The following is a 21,353-nucleotide window of genomic DNA, read 5'->3' as shown; positions in this document are numbered from 1 at the left end:
CACGGTCAATATTAGACAGCTCATTCTTACGAGGAAAAATAATTAAAATTCTTGGTCATCTGGGCGATTTTAATTTTTGGATTTTTCTAGATGCGATAATAAAAGCGGTTCGCGACGCTGCGAACCGTCGATATTTTTCTTCATTACTCTTCAACTTCAGTCGTCCCAAAGAAATATAGTTTTCACGCATGGTATCTTGATAATTGTTTAATCTACAAAAAAATATAGAAACATCATTGTACGAGGTCATATCCAATTTGACAATGGCTTATTTCTACTGATTTAATACAACGAATTTTTTTTTAAATAGATATTGCAAATACATATTTTTGTTTGCGCGACGTGACGATTCAATGATTAAAAACACCATGTGCAAAATTCGAAAAGCCTTGTTAAATTTGTCTTATGTCACACGTTCATGATTTCGATCGATCGATTACAAAATTTTGCTCGATTACTGTAGAGCTTATTGATAATGACGAAACATTGAAAATGTTGCTTAAAATTAAATGTAGCGGGCGCATTTACAATCTTGATTCTGGTGTTTCGTTATCTACCGATACAGTTTTCGGCACGATAAAGCCAATATAAAACGGGTTTATGTTTCGGGTACTTGATGTTTTTTGCTTTTTTTACACTCAGTGATGTTTCTCTAGTGGCTCAGTATACGCAAATTTCCGGATACGATTTTATTTTCCAATGTACTTCCCGATGGGAGATCTATACGGTCTCCGTGGTTTGCAATTATGATAACCGTACCCTTGAGTGATACACCACGCCCAAACGTAACATCACCTGACACCGTTAAATGATCGAGCTCAAGCACATCCGGGATCGTTCCGAAACGTCGCAGAAAATCTTCCACCTGGAAAAGTTTAGTGGGTGGAAAAAAAAAAACAATCTTGGAAAGAAAAAATAACATTGTGCTATTGATAAATTACCTTTGAAAAATGATTTTCGCCCAGTTTGATGAGAGGAGTTGTTGGGAACATTCGATTAGGACTCATCAGTAACGAACCAGATTTCAGATTGTATAAATTACTCATAACCAGCAACAAATCGGACGTTTTCTTGACAGGCAAAAATCTGCTTCGTGGTACGTTTATTCCTATAATTGATAAAATTGATATGTGGATTGGACGAGACTGAAGCGTTTCAATTCCCGTTACTGGTTTCATTCAATTAATCTCTCTTTCTCACCTAAACTTCCATCGAAAAGTTTCATGGCTGCTCCCACCGCAGTTTCCAGTTGAATAACGTTGGCACCGTTCTCGCAAGTTTTCGGATTTACAATTATTTCCAACTCCAACGATTTTTCTTGGAGTAATCGTTGGATGGCTAAAACATGCAAGATATTAGTTTCTGATTTGTTCATCATAATTCTTCTGGATGAGAAAATTAATTTATCCGAAGGCAGAGAGAAGCTATTTGCGACAGTTACCGTCCAATTTGACCCACAAGTTGTTCGTGTTGAAGAATTTGAATGTTTTAACAGATTGGAAGTCGTCAACGTGTTCCTTAGGGACTTGCGCTATTTCCAAAAGACGCAGTTTGTTTTCGTATTGCATGAGAGTTCCACCCTGGAAAACAATATCTCGATTACTTCAAGCTCGAAATATTTTTCACTTCCAGTTATTAAATCCACAAATTCTAGTACCTTAACATCAGCCTTCGTTTTGTCCGTGACTTCCATAACGAACTCGAGAGGACTGGATTGACGAGCAGTCATGATCGTATTTAATATTTTCAGATCAACGGTCGCTCCCAAGTTATCGATATTCGAAATGAAACAGTACTCGCGGCCCTACGATAAAACGAAAAATATAAAGAAAACTTATTTTCAACATTGGTGATGAACGAATCCAACTACAATTTTGCTTCGGTTTCTGAAATTTCAATCACTAAAGGTATTCACCTCATCGATAAACTTTTTCAACAACCCACAATTGTTGAAACTCTCATAAAAGTCTCCGTGTCCCGGCGGGTACCATCTGAAAATCATTAAATTTTCGTATTTCTCAAAATATTGAATTCTTTTCATAATGCAGTCATTTCGAGGGTTCGCAGGAGACTCGACTGGCTGTACACCTATATAAAAGCTTTACAAAAAAGTGTCACGTTACGTGGAGAAGAAAAATTTGGCAACATGCGATATCACAATATTTTATTGTCACAAACTCATTTCATTATGTTGTGCAATTCAATCGAAACAAGCGAAAATACTCGAGCTCTCGTATGGTGAAATGATTGAGGTCTTACGCATCTGGATCCTCGTCGACGTCGCAATTTTTTGGTATCGGCAGGAAGGACTCTCTGCTTATTCGTGGGTAACAACTTTGATTGAACGTATGAATTTTGACATCGATTCCCTTGTATTTTCTAATTATTTGTTTCGTCTCGGCATCGGTATTGAAAGAGTTCATCAGAATCAGTGGAACATCAGCTTTGTACGTGCTATTTAAATACTGCAAAACATAATTCATTGAAATATTGTGGGATGTGTGATGTTGAAGCGATTTTAACAAACAACGTTTTTGATATAGTGACGAGTTGTGAAATTAGCAAAAAAAAAAAAAAAATAAAAAAATAAATAAATATATTTTTCACCTCGATCTGCTGAACCGTTAGATCCAAAAATGTGAAATCATTTCTAACGGTAATGACTGATTTTGGCCCGTGGCAGCCCATACTCGTTCCAAGTCCACCGTTGAGTTTTACGACAATCAGTTTGTTTAGCATCGTTTTGACCGCTTCGGCGGAGGGTTCCTCGAGCGATTGATATTCTCGGATCTGAAAAAAGGGGATTTTTCAAATTTATTAGTTTGCTCATTTTTAGGCTAGGGGCTGCGAATGGATTTTTACGATTCATCATTTGATTGAAGAAATATAAAAAATGAAGAAGCTTATTTGAGTAACGGAGGAAGGAATTACCGCGGTGTCCGGCAGTTTTTGGATGCGTTCCCACTCGACCGAGGGACCCTGGTCCTGGAGGAACCTCTTGAATAATTTAGTGAATCCATCGAATTCGGCTTTGACGGTGTCGCGAATTTCAGGATCGGCAGTTGCCTCGAGTCGACTGAGTTCCGAGGCGAGATCGATCTCAGCATCGCGTTTCGTTTTTTCACGAAAAGATTGAGAGTCCGAGGGTTGGCGCTGGTGGCCCTTGGCCTGAAAAAATTCATCATCATAAATATTCATGAATAAAAATCGAACGATAAAAATCAACGCATCCAGCGACGATTATACAATGATATTCCTCGAAGAATATTTCAGTTGAAAATAATACTGAATAATAAAGCGTCTGTTTAAACGAGAATTTAAAAGACTTGTGAGTCAAGGTCACGTCAATTCGAGCGGTCTATGAAGAGCCTTTTTGTTCTGTCAGATAATCCGATAATCCGAATAATCGGTGTTTTAATAAAAACGAGGCGGTTGATCGAGGGAGGGGCAGCGATCGGGAGCGTCGGAGTTCGTATTACGTGAATTTTAATCAAAAGTGTAGTAAAAATCGAGGATGAGTTATAATCGTTATGACAAGAAAAAGTGCAATTCACGATTTACGCGGAAGACCTTGAGTCGCTTGCGGCAAGAGCCGAGTGGCTCGAGAGCCTGGATCGTTGCGTAACCCAATAATTATTATGAGAAGAAGAGAAGCAGCAGCCGCCGAGAGCGACGGAACGCAGTGCAGCTGCGATATAGGACGGCTGGCCGCTGCCCGAGCGATGTTCGCACTCGAGTCGTACCGGGCCTTTGACCTCTTCTAATCTCCGAGAGGAATACGATGAAAAATTCACGGCGAATGGAAAGCTCCGATAAACAAAAGTCCAAGTACGCGGCGGCGAGTTAGACATAAAAAGGCGCTTTTATCGAGCCCTCGGAAAAAATATGTGTCACCGAATCCAGATCACTTTGAGCCATTTTCGTAAATAAATCTCGTCCCATCAAATTTTATTCCCTCAGAGTCTCCGTCGTGTTCAATCGCAATTGAAATGTTTCATCGCGTAACAACAGAGCACGTCGCGTCAACTTATCACAGGCCAAATTTTAATCTCACGCTTTCGGAATACATCGTAGTTTATATAAATGCGTTAAACAATTGGAGCATTACGATTAGAGATTCCGTGCTAAATCTTCAATGCTAATAAGTATCGGTATCGCGACTCTGATACGCTATCGAACAGGATTCGATTGATACAGAGCAGATAATTAGTACGCTTCACCTTGATATTCTCAATTTAAATTCGCGATCTCGTTTAAAGCCAACGAACGAGCACCGCTGAAATTTACAGCTCCGGCACCAGCTTGTTCACCGCAAGCACAGAATTTAAAATTGCAACTTCGTAAATTTATAATCGAAATTAAAAATAAACATTTTTATTCCATTAAATTTTATTTGATTTATTTTTATTTTATCATTATATAAAATCAAAATAAAAGAAAAATTTTCAATTAAAATAAAAGAATAAAAGATAGTAATTTTATTGTGTGCGAACGATGGTGAAAAATGTTTAGACATTATTTGAAAAATAATCATTTTAAGATTCATATTAATATCTAATTTATTAAGATTTTATTTTTGATAGAGCAAAATAGAGATTTGGGTGAATACGCGAACGCTCTATTGCCGTGGTCTCAGAATGGGGCTAAAATGGATATTTTAAGTGAAATTTGACCGTGAGCGTATTCGAATCTGCTAATCAGTTATCGTCGTCTTCGAATCGATTTGTGACGTAGAATAAGAAAAGGTATTGAAATTAGTCTATTGGATATCTCGCTTTTGTAAGCATCGAATGAAAAAACTTTCCGCCAGTTGCTACGATTTTCGGCTCTTTTTAAATCGTCGTATTCGTTATCTTTCGGAATTGAAAAAACTGCGATTTAGAAATGTGACGTACGGAAGAGTGATTAAAAGGTTATGATTAGATCGTTTTGTTTAAGCGAAATTTATTGTTTTCAAGCAGATGAATTTGACACCAAAGAAGCTACATTGAAGGATCGAGCTCTTGACTTCAACTGTCTCGTATGCAATTTGCATAGAAAAATAAACATTGCGTTCCAATGACGCGTATCGCGGTTCTCGTCGATATTTTTTTACATTCATTAAATTCTCCATGAAATTTTGTGCGCTGGAGAAACAAATGTGCAAGTATTTGAATATTTTGTTGTCCCATAATGAAGTTTCGCTCGAGCCATATTCGTCCACGAGGCATTCGAAAATTTGAATAAAAAACCGTTTTCGGTGTGCGCAGAATAAAGTCAACGCGGGGCTCACTCACTCTCAGGAAGTATTCCATCTCGTCGGTTCGTCCTCGCTAGTTTCTAAACGATATCACAAATACAATTGTTCAACGGAGTCGTCGATGAAGTTCTTGAAAAATGTGACATCCGAGCCAGCACGAGCTCGGTACACGACTAGAGGCAAAACACTCTGACACAGTGCTTTAAATGTTTGCTAGTTTAATTCCCTCCGCTACTGTCACAATGAATAACGGTTAAAATATACTGTCTGTTATCGTGTCATTATCAGAAGCTGCCGCGTTGCGTTCCTTCCGACATTTTTTTATGTTTCGAAGCACGGCTCCGTGATCCCTAGCTCGAATCGAGGCTCGCGCGAATGAGCGCGTTCCTCGAGAACCAAATTAGGTACGAATTGATAACCTCATTTATTCAATAACGATCACAAACTCGTAATAATCGTTCTGTCCAATCCCAATCTGACCAAACGGATTTCATTATAATACCAGCTTTTTCTACCCGAGGCTGTTTCTTCATTTACAAACATTTCCTAGAAGACGCCTTATCAATTTTGTGCGAGTGTGGGAAAGATTATCGAAAAGTAGATGCACATTTTCCTCAGACCTGTCAACAATGTTCTCAGAAACAGAAAAGTTACACGGCACTTTTCAACGAAAGAAGAACAATATGTAGGTTTTTCTTGTATGTTGACCGTTTTCGATGACGACTACAACCAATGAGCGTATGGTTATAATGCAGACGTGGAAAATCGAAACTTGGAAATTTTCATCTTTCTGCAACCATTTGATGAATTTCAACTATTCTCAATCGATCATAATTTTCTGTTTTCTTATTCTCAATCGATCAGTTTTTCTGTTAATTATTTACAATGTTTACATCTTTGACCATTAATTTTCTTTGTTTGTCCATTAGGTTCGAGGCTGAAGTCGAAGAAATTGTATCTTCGAATGTTTGCTTCTGGTCTTCCGGAACATAAATAAAGACACTTGGCTCTATACATAATTTATTGAGAGAGAAAATGTAATGCTTTTATTATTCCTTCCATCACTCGAGTCGTTTACTCTCGAATAATATGTCAGGACTCTTGAATATTGAAAATTGCATTCGATAAGAAAAATAGATTGCAACATGAAGAATGATACAAAACAAAATGCAGGAAATCCATTTGATTTGAAAATGATTGCAGTAAGAAACGTGGTATAAAATACCAGCCATGGGCTTTATCCGTGGAAAATTATTGGTGAAAACTTTTCATACCCCATAGAACAGTCGAAGGGAATGAAAGCAAAAGAGTTTCTAATTTCAAAATGTAAGGAGTCAAAAGACAAATAAGCTAGCAAAGGTGATGGAAATTTTTAAAAACCCATCCAAAAACTGAGCCGCTCGAAGGGTATTTCCATTTTCTACTTATTTTAAAATAAGTATGTTGTCCCACAAGTCGCTTAAGATTTTGGGGAAGGAAGTGGGACGGTGTGACGAGGATTGAAATTGTTATTTTGGACAATCTGTTATATACAAATAATGGCATATTATCTTGTTATTAATTTATGTTATCAGGTATTGGAAATAATTTGGAACAGTGAGACGGAACGTTACCAGCAAGGTCATGCAAATGAGGACAATTCATCAGTCGCATCTGCATGGAAACATAATCTAACATTTTTATGCTGGAATTCAAATGTCGAGAAACTTTTAATTATTAATAAAACACAACATAACCTAAAAGTTTAGTCTCTTATTCAATAATGTGATGGAAAACGCAGTGTCAAAAAGAAATTGAATTTCGCATTTTGGTAAACACAAAAGTGAAGGTAACTCTCATGGAACTGCGTCTCGAACTAGCAAGAAAAATTTGTTAGCGATTTTGTTAAATTCACGTTCCGATTTGAAAAATGACGATTAATTATCGAATAGCAAGATCAAAAACAATTGCCGTGGGATGCAATGGGACGGAGCACGCACACTTTCGTTTTTATATAGTTTTTTCATATTTTAAAAAATTCGGTATTTCTCTATATAAACACAATTTTGAGAATACACAATTGCAATTACCCTTCTGTTGTCGACGGTAAGCATTTTCGAAGAAATTTCAACTTTTAATATCTGTGAGGAGTTTATTCGGCGTGAAAGCACATCGACGATCTGAGACAGTTATGACCTCTAAATTGTTGTAAAGGTCAAGCAGATACTTTTGTTTGTGTTTTAGGTGAACTTGCGCATCAAATGCGTATACTCGTTTGAACACGACGCGTGAGATGTATATAAAATTTACTCGGGAAAGTATTTATTACCAATACAAGATCATGAGTACTCAGGAAATTTATTTATTTATACCTAAAGAGCTTCGGGCGAATTTTCATGTCGGAGAACGAAATCATGATAACTCTATAACGACAATTGACGAACTGTGTATACGCCGAGAGTACGGAATCCGGTACGTATAATTAAATTAAACGTTAAGGCTCATACGCAGAAACGATTGGTCCTGCTCCAAATTTGTCACAAATGGATCATTCAAAAAAATGACGCACGGAACAGCTGGTCTCGATCGGTAAAATTTCACGTACCGTATCATTTCCTTCCGCATAAGAATTTTGGACAAAGCAACGCATTTTTTGTTGTTGTACACAGAGTTTGGAAAAATAGAAAATAGTGCAACGGGGGTTTGTTTGTTTTTTAGGAGGTGACTATTGAACTCATGAATACAGTTGTCTCTCTCGCACGTATTTCGAGGCAGTTCAGTTCGTTTCTCATTTCACCGTGCACAATGAACTCTATCATATACACTTGCAATTTGGTTCAAATCTCGGCATGTATAGTGTACATCCAATAGTAATGGACGCTATATTCATATTTTATATATTCAAGTACCTCGAAATCGTCAAAATTAAGATCCATTTTAACTTTGTGCTGCAAGTTTGGGATTGCCACTTAGTTCAATGTCTGAACACACATATATATTGGAATATTGGTATCACAAACTCAATATCGCGACAAATGCATACGATGTTACAGGACCGCTGGGCGGTCGGCCCCGCGTTCGCGTCCGCACAAGTTCAGTGGGCTTCACGTCAATGTAGCAGGCCGGTGCGATGGCGACAAAAGCGCACGTAAGCAACGCGCATGCGTGGGCGGGGTTTGAAATGGCAAAACCGTTTTTGTATATCGAAGAAAAAATGCACACGCAGAGATCCATCCAACTTGCAACAAACGTTGGTTTCGTTTATTAGGTTCAAAATAGAGTCGCGGCGCGCGCTATGACGAGTGATAAGGATTGAATAATATACGGATTCACTTCCAAATTGCCGCACAATAAAAACGAAAGAATTTCCAATTAATTAAAAAAAATATTTATCAATGCAAAAAATATTCGAATGTGTTGTATTTATTCAATAGGTCCATACAACTATGTATATCAGTTTCGTCGTTGTCGGACCGTGTAATTTTATTTTTCTTCCGAGTCCCGGAAACTAGCCGTCAATGTATATTTTTTTTTCGGCTCCGTTTCAATATTTTCACATGGCACAAAAGTCACGCAATACTTTCACCAATCAGAGACACCAAAATTCGTATCCCCATCGCTCCAAGTGTAATAAAAGAGCACACGTGACTGGGACAAACCCGCGCTTCTTTGTCCGGCACAACTACAGTTACGTTTCATTTTTATTATTTTTCTCATCATACCTTATGATCTATCTGGACGTTTCCAGTAGCGAATACGATTTCACTATCGAAGCAGACAGCGGCATCCGTCGAAACGTGAAAAAGCGGTTTCCAATGTTTGGTCGACGGATCGGTATTTCACACAAAATAGTTTCACGAGTGATATAAGACGCGGGCGCACGTATAACCTATTTCTACGAATTATAGTCAATCGTTAATCTACAATATTTACAAAATATATATTTGTTTTTTATTATCAGTAATTCAGTTTATAATAGAACGCTCCCAACAATAACCAGACTGTCATATTTCAGTAGCATTCCGCAATATTTTTTCGTCTATTCTCACTGTCAGTTGGGAGAAACACTTTTCGGAATATTTGGTTTGTTTTTTGTGCAGAGCGGAGGATAAAAACGGAATACGGAATAGTAATACCGGTGACACTGACGCAATATCGGGCGAACGTTCGAATCAATCAATAACGAGTAACAATAAAAACGAGGAAAAAATGCCACCTGGAATATCGTGGTAAATCGCAGCACGATAAAATTATGCAAAAGACTCAACCTCTTCATTTATTCTCGATGAAAATAAAATTCCACCATGACCGAAGATTTACTTTGGAATGAATGCGCAATACGAATAAATAATATTGAAACGTGTGTGCGTGTACGTGTCTCGTGTGTTTATAAATAAAACGAAAGATGGAATCGACTGACGAATATATTGAGCTTTCATAGGCTCAAAACGAATAGCCCAACCGTTTGCATTTCTTGTTTTAGTTTTTGTATAAATATATTTTATAGTGTATACCCGAGAAATAAATTGTATTTCGGGAGTGGACAACGACTGTGAAGAGAACACTCCCTGTGTCTGGGGAAGTGTACGATATTTGTGTGTTTAAAAAAGATAGTTCGTCATCGAGGTCCCGAGCCGAGGGTTCTCTTCGCACAAGAGGGTCACGGGTGCCTTATTCGATCAAGCTCGAATCAGCATAATTTCACGGTTAAAAAATTGATCTTTTGGAAAACGACTATGCGGCACCCGAGTCCTGTGCGACAAGGTCTTTTTTCGCGGGTGTCCGCACTTCGATTTCCTCTTGCGTATTCGATTCGTCAGCGTAATCCTGTTGCGGTTCTTTTTCGTCCTCACCCTCCGGACATTCTCCCTCGTCGTTGTCCGGCTCGAGGACGACTTCTTCCTCCCCTTCCTCCTCCTCCTCCTCCTCCTCTTCGCTGTTCTCTCCGGCGACTCGTCTAGCTTCTTCGACGTGGATTCCTCCGTCCTCGACTTGGAAGCCCGCGAAGTCGTACTCGTCGTCGTCCTCGTAGATGTAGCCGGTGAGTGCTCCGATCGATTCGTCATTTTCCATGTCGGAGACATTTCGTTGTATCAATATTTGGTTACCGTCCGCATCTTTGGCAACCATCAATACAGTTCCGTCCAAATTGTGTATCTGCAAGGACCCCTCAGCGGTCAATTCCTCCTCCTCCTCCTCCTCCTCCTCCTGCTCCTCCGCTTCGTCGACGTCGTTATCGTCCTCGATAATGTCTTCTTCCTCTTCAATGTCCTCGGCGACTTCGTCTTCCTGGTGCATTTCCAAGTTCTCCTCCTCCTCCTCCTCCTCTTCCTGGTTTTGCTCCTCCTCGTCTTCCTCGTCCTCTTCGAGTTCCGGCTCCTCGTGGTCATCTTCCTCCTCTTCCTCCTCAGCCTCTTGCTCGTTGTCGTCCTCGGGAGGTCGCTCGTCGTCGGAATGATACTCATCGTCAGGGTTGACCACGTGAATTCTGCTGTCCTCGTCGTCCAACTCCTCATTTTCGTCCTCGAGGGTTTCCTCCTCGGGCTCCGTGTCCGAGGGCAATTCCTCGTTGGAACGCTCCTCGCAATCTTCATCGTCGGACAATGGTTGATGATCTTTGGGTGAAGACGATTCATCGGTTCTCTTAGTTTCTTTAGGAGCTTCTGTAATTCCTGTGGGAATCGGGGCGGCGTTGATTCCCTTGTCGTCGTTCAACGAGAGCATGGGACTGAGCCGGTGGCTCGCGAGATCGTCCCGTTCTTGATTCGCGTTTTCTGCAGAAATTGGCATCATCGGGCTGAGTATGGGCGGTCCATCGTCGTCCTCGTCCTCGTCGTCGTCATCGACGTTGTCGTTGCCGGGCTCTGGAGCAGGTTCGAGTATCCTCGAGGTGTCGATGTTTTCTGAATTTTTCGTCGAGTTCTCCGGACTCTGCGGAGTCTTATGTTGGACCTGGGCCGGCGCCTCGGTTTCCTCGTCCGCGCGTTCCGCCTCCTCCTCAGGGGGTTTTGAATCTTGCTTAATCTCGGCAACTTTCGTCGTTGGTTTGTTATTTTCGTTTTCGGCGACGATTGCCACGTCGTCGCAATTATTCTTAGCATCTTCGGGGCTGTCACTGGGAAGAGTGGGAACGGGACTCTTCTCACGGACGTCGTTTTCGTCCTCGGTCTCCGAGTGGCCGGTAGCCGCGCCGGTCGCTCGACTATTCGTGCGCGATTCGGTGTCCTCTTCCTCTTCGTCCTCGTCCTCGTCCTCGTCCTCGTCCTCGTCCTCCTCGGTGCTGTCGCTGTCGCTACGAGTGCGAGCATCTCCGCCGCTGCTTTCCGAGTTTTCGCTGTTTTCGGAATTCCTTCGTACCCGCTGATCCGAGAAATCGACTTCCTCCTCGTCCTCGCCCGAGAGCGAGGCGCCGTCGCCGATCAGACTTCCCTTGTCGTCCTCGATCTTGATGTCTCGTTCGTAGTCGATGTCGACGCTGTGTTCCTCGAAAATGGCAGTACGGCGTTTGTCGCACGTAGGAGCGTGCTCGTGAAGTTTTTCCTCGTTCTCGAAGCTCTTTTCGCACTTTGGACACCACCAGCAGGTCGCACCGCCGTTGTCGTTGTTAATGTGTATGCTCATGTGCAGCAACAGTTTGCTTCTCGCGTTGTGATAACGACCACAAGTTTTGCAAGTGAAATTGTTGCCCTCCCGGGACAGTGCGGACTCGTGGGTCATCCTCAGATGCTGTCCAAGTTGTTCGTAATTGGAGCAGAGCTTGAGACAAACGCCACACGTTACGGCCGCCTCGGCCCGATGGAAACGTATCAAATGCTGCCAGAGATGCTTTTTCGCCGGCCACTGTTTGCCGCACACCTCGCAGACGCAAACGGTATTCGTAGATTCGTCGTACACCTTTCTCGAATCTTTTCTCGAGTCTTTTCTCAGAGATTTTTCATTCGCGGAGGGTAAGAGGAGTACGCCGCCGGCGGTGCTGCTGCCCCCGACGCCCACGCGCCTCAGCTCCGACAACGGCATCAAATTCGGAATAGGCTTTTGCTCAGATAGCTGCATATTTATATCCTCGAAGAGGTTGAAGTCAGGAATATTCAAATTGGTATCGTCGAGCCCCGGAATATCGGAGGGTTCTCGCTTTATTCGATTGTTGTTTTTGAGATGAGCTTCGAGGATGGAGGTTTGACCGCCGAACGAGGCGGATGATCTCGGGTCTTCTCTGTTGGCCGAGTTACGCCTCGTGCAAACGTTTGTGTGATTCCAAAATAGGCTTTTCGTACAAAACTGTCTGGAGCAATTTTGGCACTCGAAATTCTCGCGTTCTCGCATCATCATTTTTTTAGAGGAGGAGCCCTGAGCGGCGGTGCTCGTGAATCTTCCACCTTCGCCCCTCTCGAGTTTGATCCTTTTGAACATTCTCTCAGGATCGGTGTTATGGACGTTTCTGTAATGGTCCGAGAGAGTTTCCTGATTGAGGAATATCTCGGGGCAGATTTCACAGTCGTGGGTGTCGCGATGATTTTTACCGGGGCCACCGCCGGCGCTGCTTTTCCGGCGTTTGTAATCGTACGGGTCGTTGTCGTCGCAGAGGCCAACGCCGCCAGCGCCCTCGCCGTCGCGATGCACCTCGTACTCGTAATCCTCGGGCTCGTCCTTGACGATCGCGTCGCAATCATCGGTTCGAGAATCGAGCAGACGTTTTTCGAAACCGGCCAACTGATCCTTGTGTACTCTGTGCACGTCCTCGTAATGGTGACAAATATCCGCGTCGGTGGTGAATACCGCGAGGCACTGTTTGCAAGTACGAAATACTTTGCCGTGACATTTTTTCGTGTGATCGAAGGCTTTCCACTTGGAGGCGTAGCGTTTGCCACAAACTTGGCACGTATTCGGTTTGTGCAGGACACCCTCGTGCTCGTCCTCGACGTGTTTTTTGAGATCTTTCGGGTCTTTCATGGGTATGAGGCACACGCCGCACGAGACGCCGATCTCGTTGCGGTGGAGCGACAAAACGTGCATCTTCAGTTTGAGCTTGTTCTCGACGGTGTCCCCACAGAAATCGCAAACGTTTGGCGCGTTGTGATACTTGTGATCCTTGCGATGAGACTCGAGATCCTCCTTCGTACGGAATAATTTTCTGCAGTTACCATTCTCGCAGGTGAGATCCGGATGATGAAGATGATTTACGCGATTGTGAGTCATTATGCCGAGCTTCGAGGTGACCGTTTCGTTGCACAAGTGACACGTGTACTCGCTGTGATGATTCTCAATGTGTTTTTGGAGGCTCGCGCGATCTTTGAATATTCTCTCGCAGGCGCGACAGCGGGTCAGCAAAGCGCCCGGATCTTTACGGTAATTTTGGCAACCTTTCATGTGACGTCGCAACAAGTAACGCTTGTGGAAACTCTTTTGGCATTTGTCGCAGTGATGGACACCGATGCCGCCGCCACCATCACCGATCTCGTCATCCTCGCCGATCGCTCCGAGGCTCGACGCATCGCCGTCCTTCCTTCTTCTTCTTCTTCTTTTCCGCGCTTCTTGCTCGTCTTCCCCATTTTCCTCGTCCTCTTCCTCCTGCTCCTCTCCCATCGCCGTTGCCACCGCAGTCGCCGCATCTCCCACTACCATCATCATTTCCAGTTTGTTCTCCGGTTCGTACCGATGAATTTTGGCAATGTGCGCCCTGAGATGATCCTTGGAGGCGCTCGTTTTCATGCAGTATCGGCACGTCACGTCCTCGTGGCCCTTGTGAACTCGGTTAACGTGCTTCCACAGATGGGACGTTCTGCCGTAACACTTGTTGCAAAGATCGCACGGGAAAAGGCCGTGAATCATTCGTCGATGATTGCACAGAGATCGCCAATTTTCGAAGCTCATATCGGTGCACAACTCGCAAGTTAATTGAACTTCCTTCGGACTCTTCTCGCCGTAGTAGGCGCGCGTCTCGTTGCGAATGTCCCCGGCCGCGGCAATCCTGCCGGCCGTATCGCCGCTGTTTCCTAACGTCGGATCAACCTCCACGACGCCGTGAATCTTTCTGTGTCTTGACATTTTTGATCTGTTAGAATAGGGTCTGCCACAAATGTCGCAACTGAAATCACCGTTCGTCAGTGGCCAGTGACTCGTTTTAACGTGGTTACTGAGTTTCGCGACATCCGGAAACACCTTGAGGCAAACTCCACAAATCAACGGTACCGTGTCCGAGTGAACTCCCATCACGTGCTTCCAGTAATCGACTCGACTGCCCCACAGTTTGCCACAAACCTCGCAGGTGTTCGGTGATGCGCCCTGGATAAGATGGTGCTGCGCATGTTCATTTCGGAGCGCCTTCGTCGCAAATATCTTGCCACAATCCTCTCGTTCGCACTGTCAATTCCCACCCAAACCAATCAAGATTAATAACGGATTACAAAAAATTTTAAAATCCTCGAAGGAGATTGCGTTACATTTATAATCAATGCTAGTGCCGTTCGTTCAATGTAATTAGCGTCATACGTTTCTAGCAATGAGAAAGAGGCTATAGCGAAAAAAAAATGATAAAATGACGCAATGGTTTGGGTTTAATAATAAGACTCGAATCGCTCGATACTTACTCTCATGGAGGGATCATCGCTGTGATTTCCGCTTACGTGGAGCCAACGTTCCCACTTGCTCGGATGTGAACTACCGCACAGCTCGCAAACGAAGAACAAATGATACTGGGCTTTGGTCCCATTGAGTCCAGGTACGGAAACGGAAGTGGGCCCATTATTGCTCGGTATCGCTACTTGGTTGCTGGGCGCAAGACCTTCGGACTGCGCGCAAAATATTGATATTTTTCATTTATACAATTTCCAATTATTCCGTAGAAAGTGTAAAACTAAAATTTTTGTTTGTTTTCATTAATTTTAGCACATTCAAGAGTGTACAAACCTTGTGAGCGTTTCGTTGATGACGAATGAGGTGATCCTCGTTTGGAAAAGATTTGTAACAAATATAACAGTCAACTTTGTCGCCGTCCTCCGGATCGAAATCCATCAAGTGATCGTTGGGCTCGTTGCTGTTGAAACTTTCGTTGTAATAGTTTGCATTGAGTTGAACGAAACTGGCTGGATCATAGCCGGGATCGACGTTGTGTATGGATACGTGGGTGATTAATTTTTTTCTCGAGTCATGCTGTCTACCGCAAATCGTACAACTGTATCTCCTCTGCTCGGAGACCAAGAGTTTCGAGCCACCGTGATACATGTTTACGTGATTCAAGAGCTGAGCATTGTCGGAGCATATCTTGAGACAAACTCCGCAAGCAAACGCAGCGAATTCTTTGTGGGTCGCACGAATGTGAAGCCACAGAGAAGCGCGATCGTTGAAATCACGTGTGCATATCTCACAGACGAATACGGTCTCGATTTCGACCACATTCCCGTGGGCAAAACTGTCGGCATCCTCCGACGAGTCGCTGGGTGCTTCTCTCTTGCATTGTACATTTACCTCCTCCGTTTTAATCATTTTTTTTCTCCATGATTGTGCCAATGCCCCTTTCTTCGTACACTTGTCGCTCTCGAGAATCGGGGTTGGGTCGACTCCGTGTCTCGAAACGATGTGTCTACTCAACGATGTCTTTACTACGAAATCCTTCTCGCACAATATACACACGTAAGGTCTTTCCGCGTCGTGAATCATTTCGTGTTGTTTCAATTTTTCAACGGAGGTGAAATTTTGTGGACACATCTCGCAGTACCATCTCTTTCGAGCTGCACCCTCGCTGTTTTCTGCGGATCAAAGTTAATCCACAATCAGAAGAAAGCAAAAAATCTAGTCATAAGCGAGTATTCGTTCAAGTTGTTTTCAAACTTTCTTCTCAATGGACTTTAGCATTTCGAAACGTCTCTCTTTTTTTTTTTTTTTTGGGTGACGACTTACCTATCCGTGGAACTTTGGGAGCAGGAGGCTTGCTGTTGTTGCTACCGCTGCTCGCCTGATTCCTTCTGTCCTCGTAATTTCTTTTAAGATTATCGCTGCCCTTAGTGAGGGCCTGTTTCAGTATTGTTAATTGAGGGTTTTTTGAAAGTTTCGCTTCGGCGTTTCTGTAATCGTTGTTGCTCTCGTCCTCGGTGTCGGTAGTGCCGCTGCTACTGGAAATATCGGACGTATCTACGCGAGATTTATTTTTTTGAGGTACTTTTTTGATCGGCCGATGCTGCTGTTTTTCCTTCATAGCAACGTCGGCCGCGCATACCCTCGTATGCTTGTTTAAATCCGTCACGTTCGTGTACATCTTTGGACAAGTTTTACATCTGTATCGATTGTCCGGCTGTACGTAGGCGACTGGTAATTCCGGAGGCGGAGGCAGACCGGTGTGTCGAGATTTGATGTGCTCTTCGAGATTCGTACGAGTGGAATATATTCGCGAACAATAGGCACACGTGACAGCCGGATGACCCCTGGAAAAACGAAAATCAACGAGCACGATTATTTTTGAAGCGAGACAAAATCGAAGGAATTCGAGACGGTAAAACTTTCGACAATCTCGATAGGGTCAAAAAATGAGCTTTGAAGCTAACGAACGAAGCGGGAACTGACCGATGAGTAGTTGATACGTGTCCCCATCGATGTTTCGCCGTTGAATAGGATTTGTTGCAAAGATCACATTGATAAGGTCTCTTGTAGGAGGTGTGATCGTCCGTAACGACTTTGGCACCGATAACGTCACCCGCGCCAACGTGAATTCTCGCGTGCAGGGATAAATGACCCTTTGAACTAAAAGCTTTGTTACACAACGAGCAAACGTATACTTCGTGTTGCTCGGACGTGTGTTGAAACGTTTCGAGCATGTTTCTCGTTTTAGACGATTGTGACTTTTTACTGCTAGTTTCATCCATTTCCTCGGTTACCATGGGCGTCATTTCCAAGAAATCGCTTGGATTCGTCTCCATGTCCATCTCGTATTCGTCCGATTTACGATCGTCCGCATCCTCGAAGCTCGCATTTGTTGCGAATACTGATTCTTTCGCGACACCTGCAAAAATCGCGAGCAACGTGCCGTTTAACTCCGATAACGATGAAGCAACGGTTTTGTGAATGAAAAAACAAATACCGTCTTCGGTCCCGCTGCCGTTATGAATTTCCTCGATCTCGGGTTCGCCCTCGCCGTCCGAATTCAGTCTCGGCGGCGTTCCAAGGGCCGCGTTCGGATTAACTATGGGGGCTTCGGGAATGAGTATAGGCATTTTTTCCTTCTCCTTGAGGAGTTCCGAGCGTAATTCCGAATAGCTCTCGACCCCATTTTCGATTTGTTGACCAGTCTGTAAGAAGAATCATCGTTATTTTCCACGTGTTAACTAAAACAATAACACTTTCTTAAAGAATTTCCCGATATTCACGTACAGCGTTGTTTCCGGGTGGCAGACACCTTTCCAAAAGAGCAACGGCGTTCACGCAGGCCGTTCTGAAGTCGTAAAAATTTTCCAAATTGTACATGCACCGATAGCAGAGACACTTGGGTAGCCGATCATCTTCAGCGATCTGTAACAAGAAAATAAACGTTATTTAAAGAAAATATTCGATGTCGTGTTTCGTTGGAGGTTGATAAAAAAAAAAAAAAAAAAATAAAATAAAATAAAAAAATGACGCTTCGAGCGTCAAAGTATCGGGACGCGCGTCATTGCGAATACGCAACATTGGGAAAGAGAGTGAGAGCGAAGGAGAGAAAGAGACGAGCGATCTGGGTGGCTGGCATCGAGCGTAGAGTTTCGAAAGGTTCGAGGCAAAAAAGCGGGCCTCTCTCGTTCCTCGAAGCGTCCTTCGACGTTTTCGGCGTTGAGGGGTCGGTGCTCATTGTTTCTTCAGGTATACGATGCCTCGGGATCGAGGGTCACTCGTCGAGAGAAAAAGAGCTCGACGGAGGCAACCTGAACACCCTATATATAATCCTATATTTACAAGCATACATATACGAATGAGACTCTCTGTACACACGTATAAATATATACGTGTGCATATCGTAGAGCATTAATGGTACGTCGAGGCGATAGGAATGGTGACGAAGGGAAGAGCGGGAAGAGCAGCGACGTCGTCGACGACGACGACGACGAGGCCTCCGAGAAACATCGTGGTCGTGCGAATACCGAGTTTTCCGTATAATGGAGGTTCGACTGGAGGGGGAGGGACTCCCGCGGTGAGGCGCGCCTGGTTAGGTATAACTCGTGCCGGGTTCGGCGACGAGCGACGATCACCGAATCTTATGCCAAATAAGCCGTGCGATGTTCAACTTGGAAAAAAAAGAACAAACAAAACTTATCAAACATTTTCAATCAAGACTTTTTTCATGCAAGATAAAATTCGTTGGGAAAGATCGACAACTACGAATTTAAGGGGATAACGAAAATCGAGTTTTTCCCCTCGATGTTACGTGGCCGCGATACCGATGGGAGGGCGATCTCGATGCAGGTGTGATAAACGGCATGTTCCGTTGGAGATTTTCCTCGAAATCGGAGAGGCGGAGTGGGCGAGAGGAGAGGCGGCAGGCTCGTCGGTAGAATTGCACTACGTGGAGAGCGAGCCACATTTGAATCTCTGCGTCCAAGAGCACGTACCCAGCGACCTTGAATCGAGAGAGGAACGTCGAAAGGGAGGAGAGAGGGAGAGTGAATCTCGTGACACGAGGCGTCTCGGTGTGAAAAATAAAAAGAACTCGTCGCCCGAATGCTTTCCACACCGATTAGGGTTTCCGCGATCCTCGTTCTCCGCTCCCGGGCGCCGTCGAGGATGTGATTATCTCTACCCCTTCCCTCCGGCTACTCGCCGCCTCTCGTGCGCGTATTTCTCTCGTCCCTGCGTCGAGAAACGGTGCTGTTGGACCGACGACGACGACGACGACGACGACGACGCATCGCACGAGAAACGACGAAGCGTATTCTCTTCTCGTCGTCGTTACTACGAACGAGAAGGACGAGTGTGCGCGGGCCACGAGATACGAGAGGAATGAGGACGGTGGAAAGAGAGAGCGAGAACGAGCGAAAAGGGGGAGGGGGGAGGCGGGGACAAATCCGTGACGCGCTCGCCGTCGTCGGCTGTACGCGCGCTCTCTTGGACAACGTCGGCGAAGCCAGAGGAGGCGGTGGCGTGGTCGTCGTCGACGAGAGCGGCGACAACCGAGGAAGAGCAAAAAAAACGGAGAGAGAGAGAGAGAGAGAGAGAAGCACCGAAGCGAGACACGAGTGACGGGACTCGGGGCTCGGGGTGACCGGGGGAGTCACGATTACGATAACGACACCACGACGACGGAGAAGGCGACCGAGGACGACGACGATGACGACGACGACGACGACAACCACGACGAATCAACGTATGATGATGATATGTTACGTACGATGTACCAAATTGTAGAAACCTACGAATCACAACAGCGAGAATCAAAATAATCTGATCAAAACAATTTCGATAACTTGTATTTTTATTGTTTCTAACAATCGATTGAAAATTCATTCAGGTATTTCGTAACGATAATGACAAAAAATTATGATATAAGGTAATAATGATAATGATGATAAAAAATTACAAGAGCAACAATAATATTAACGACAGCGCAGACGAAGAGAGCGGTAATGATAAACGGTATACTTACTTTGAAGGGCAGGCAAGTTTGTATTTTGTCGACGAGCTGACGATTTTTTCCCTCATTACCGAATATATCCATTTTGACGGCGTCGTAAGAGGCGCAGAGCCTGCACAGCTCGTTGTAGCGTTCCTTGGAAGGCTCCATCCTCGTCGCCGTTGTTCCACTCGTACTATATCAATGTTTTTATCTATTGTCTCGCTTGCGAAGCGCTCAATTCGCGTACTCCCTCTCTCCCGGGAATCGTATGTTTTTTTTTTTTTTTTTTTTTTTTTTATCCAAGCGAGGATGGGATGGGCTGCGAGGATGCAGTATTTTCGCGATCTCAATTATTTTTCGCACCGCGAGCAACGGACGGGGCGAGACCTCGAATACGAAGGAGAGCGCGAGAGAGAGAGAGAGAGAAAGGAGGGAGATAGAAAACGGATGAGATCCGCACACGGTGCGGCGCTCGTACCGACTGACCTCCTCTTCCTCGTGGCAGTACGACTCCGCACCACGACCGAGCCCGAGAGTTTCAGCGGGGAAGAAAGATAGGTGATGTATCGTTAGGAAGAGAGATGGACGGAAAAAGCCCACCTCCTATTAGCCTCGCCTGTCCCTCGTCTCGCCAACCTCGAGGTTGACTCTCACCGAGTTTTTCTTTTTTTTCTCACTCGCTCGCTCGCTCGTTCACGCTCCTTCTCTCTCTCTCTCTCCCGTCGCACTACGGACTTTGTCACGGCCTCCTCTGCCGGCCAACGGATGATAGAAACATTTTTTTCCCATTTAATTTCACTCGGTTTTGTCACATTTTCGTAAACGCGTATCTCCACGCGATCTTATTCAACGTTTGCAACCGAGGCGCACCATCACCGCAGATACTATTTGAAAATTCAAAATGAAATTTTATCCGGCGTTTACCTCGGGACGCAAAACTCCCGGACGAGGCCTTGCTCTCCAACGAATTCACAATCACGTACACGGGAAACAAAACACATCGATCTATGGTTACGATTGTTTGTACGTTTCTTCACTTTGTTCGCGACAAGTTTTGATGATGTGATTATTTCAGACACCGTCATCCTCGGATAACCGAGAGCAACATATTTGTATACAACGTCGTTTATCCAAGTATAACAACGAACAACGCACGTAAACCGGCTGCCACCGCCATACTGTATACAGCGGACACTTGTTTCACCCTTGCCGTTGCAAGCGAGCTCCGGCGGCGGCGGCGGCGGCGAGCACCGAGAGTGACCGTGTCAGCCTGCCTCCTGGTGGCTGAATTTGCGACTCTCCGCACCACCACGGAAGGATTGGCCGCGCGAGTGAATACAGGCAACACCAGCAGCTGCTTCGTACGCCACGTGACGACCGACGACGCTCTTTTTTTTTCCTTCATCGTTCCGTCATCCTCCTCGTTCTCACATTTCGCAGGCAATTCCCTTCGTTCCCTATACTTCTCCCTCGAGCAACCTCGAACAACCGTTTGACGTTTCTCCCCCCCCGGATCAGCATTTTTGGCTAATTGCAATATCTCTCCGTCGGTTCATGCCACTCCTC

At 44.4% G+C, this 21,353-nt stretch overlaps 2 protein-coding genes and 1 long non-coding RNA gene across 7 annotated transcripts; 1 reads left to right on the top strand and 2 right to left on the bottom strand.

Annotated features, from left to right (window-relative positions):
* Nucleotides 1-192: 192 nt before the first annotated feature.
* On the bottom strand, nt 193-8,285 carry UGP (UDP-glucose pyrophosphorylase). 3 transcript variants are annotated; one of them, XM_043430444.1, is made up of 10 exons: nt 8,128-8,285; nt 2,932-3,168; nt 2,608-2,790; nt 2,260-2,465; nt 1,916-1,991; nt 1,658-1,804; nt 1,442-1,580; nt 1,201-1,338; nt 942-1,108; nt 193-865 (listed from the first exon to the last, which is right to left on the bottom strand). In XM_043430444.1, exons 1-10 carry the CDS (start codon nt 8,152-8,154, stop codon nt 653-655), a joined length of 1,533 nt encoding a protein of 510 aa, XP_043286379.1. In that variant the 5' UTR covers nt 8,155-8,285; the 3' UTR covers nt 193-652. The 3 variants fall into 3 exon arrangements, with proteins under 3 accessions (XP_043286379.1, XP_043286380.1, XP_043286381.1); XM_043430445.1 differs by lacking the exon at nt 8,128-8,285 and adding an exon at nt 7,309-7,479; XM_043430446.1 differs by lacking the exon at nt 8,128-8,285 and adding an exon at nt 5,277-5,414.
* On the top strand, nt 5,536-9,762 carry LOC122417163 (uncharacterized). Of its 3 annotated transcripts, none has more exons than XR_006262242.1 (4): nt 5,536-5,643; nt 6,814-7,067; nt 7,463-7,690; nt 9,319-9,633. It is a non-coding gene; the product is annotated as an uncharacterized lncRNA (long non-coding RNA). The 3 variants fall into 3 exon arrangements; XR_006262241.1 differs by having other exon boundaries at nt 5,564-5,643; nt 6,169-7,067; XR_006262240.1 differs by having other exon boundaries at nt 5,571-7,067; nt 9,319-9,762.
* Nucleotides 8,624-21,040, bottom strand: LOC122417146 (uncharacterized). Its single transcript, XM_043430424.1, has 8 exons — nt 19,818-21,040; nt 17,579-17,716; nt 17,289-17,496; nt 16,775-17,210; nt 16,115-16,635; nt 15,125-15,963; nt 14,806-15,006; nt 8,624-14,578 (listed from the first exon to the last, which is right to left on the bottom strand). The coding sequence occupies exons 1-8, from the start codon at nt 19,953-19,955 to the stop codon at nt 9,953-9,955; spliced, it is 7,107 nt and encodes a 2,368-aa protein (XP_043286359.1). The 5' UTR covers nt 19,956-21,040; the 3' UTR covers nt 8,624-9,952.
* Between the last annotated feature and the right edge of the window lie 313 nt (nt 21,041-21,353).

Source organism: Venturia canescens, chromosome 10 (assembly GCF_019457755.1).
Source record: "Venturia canescens isolate UGA chromosome 10, ASM1945775v1, whole genome shotgun sequence".
In the NCBI taxonomy this organism is placed as follows: domain Eukaryota; kingdom Metazoa; phylum Arthropoda; class Insecta; order Hymenoptera; family Ichneumonidae; genus Venturia; species Venturia canescens.
The sequence above is the reverse complement of the archived record's forward strand: the minus strand, read 5'-3'. Positions and strand labels throughout refer to the sequence as shown.

Excerpts from the sequence above, each read along its gene's own strand:
- UGP (XM_043430444.1), bottom strand. The coding sequence starts at position 8,154 with ATGGATCTTAATTTTGACGATTTCGAG. Across the intron at positions 2,466-2,607 it reads TAACGGTTCAGCAGATCGAG|TATTTAAATAGCACGTACAA; the intron begins GTGAAAAATATA and ends TATGTTTTGCAG. Across the intron at positions 1,805-1,915 it reads TGAAAAAGTTTATCGATGAG|GGCCGCGAGTACTGTTTCAT; the intron begins GTGAATACCTTT and ends GTTTTATCGTAG.
- LOC122417146 (XM_043430424.1), bottom strand. The coding sequence starts at position 19,955 with ATGGAGCCTTCCAAGGAACGCTACAACGAGCTGTGCAGGCTCTGCGCC. Across the intron at positions 17,497-17,578 it reads TGCCACCCGGAAACAACGCT|ACTGGTCAACAAATCGAAAA; the intron begins GTACGTGAATAT and ends TTCTTCTTACAG. Across the intron at positions 15,964-16,114 it reads TCCCAAAGTTCCACGGATAG|AAAACAGCGAGGGTGCAGCT; the intron begins GTAAGTCGTCAC and ends TTTGATCCGCAG.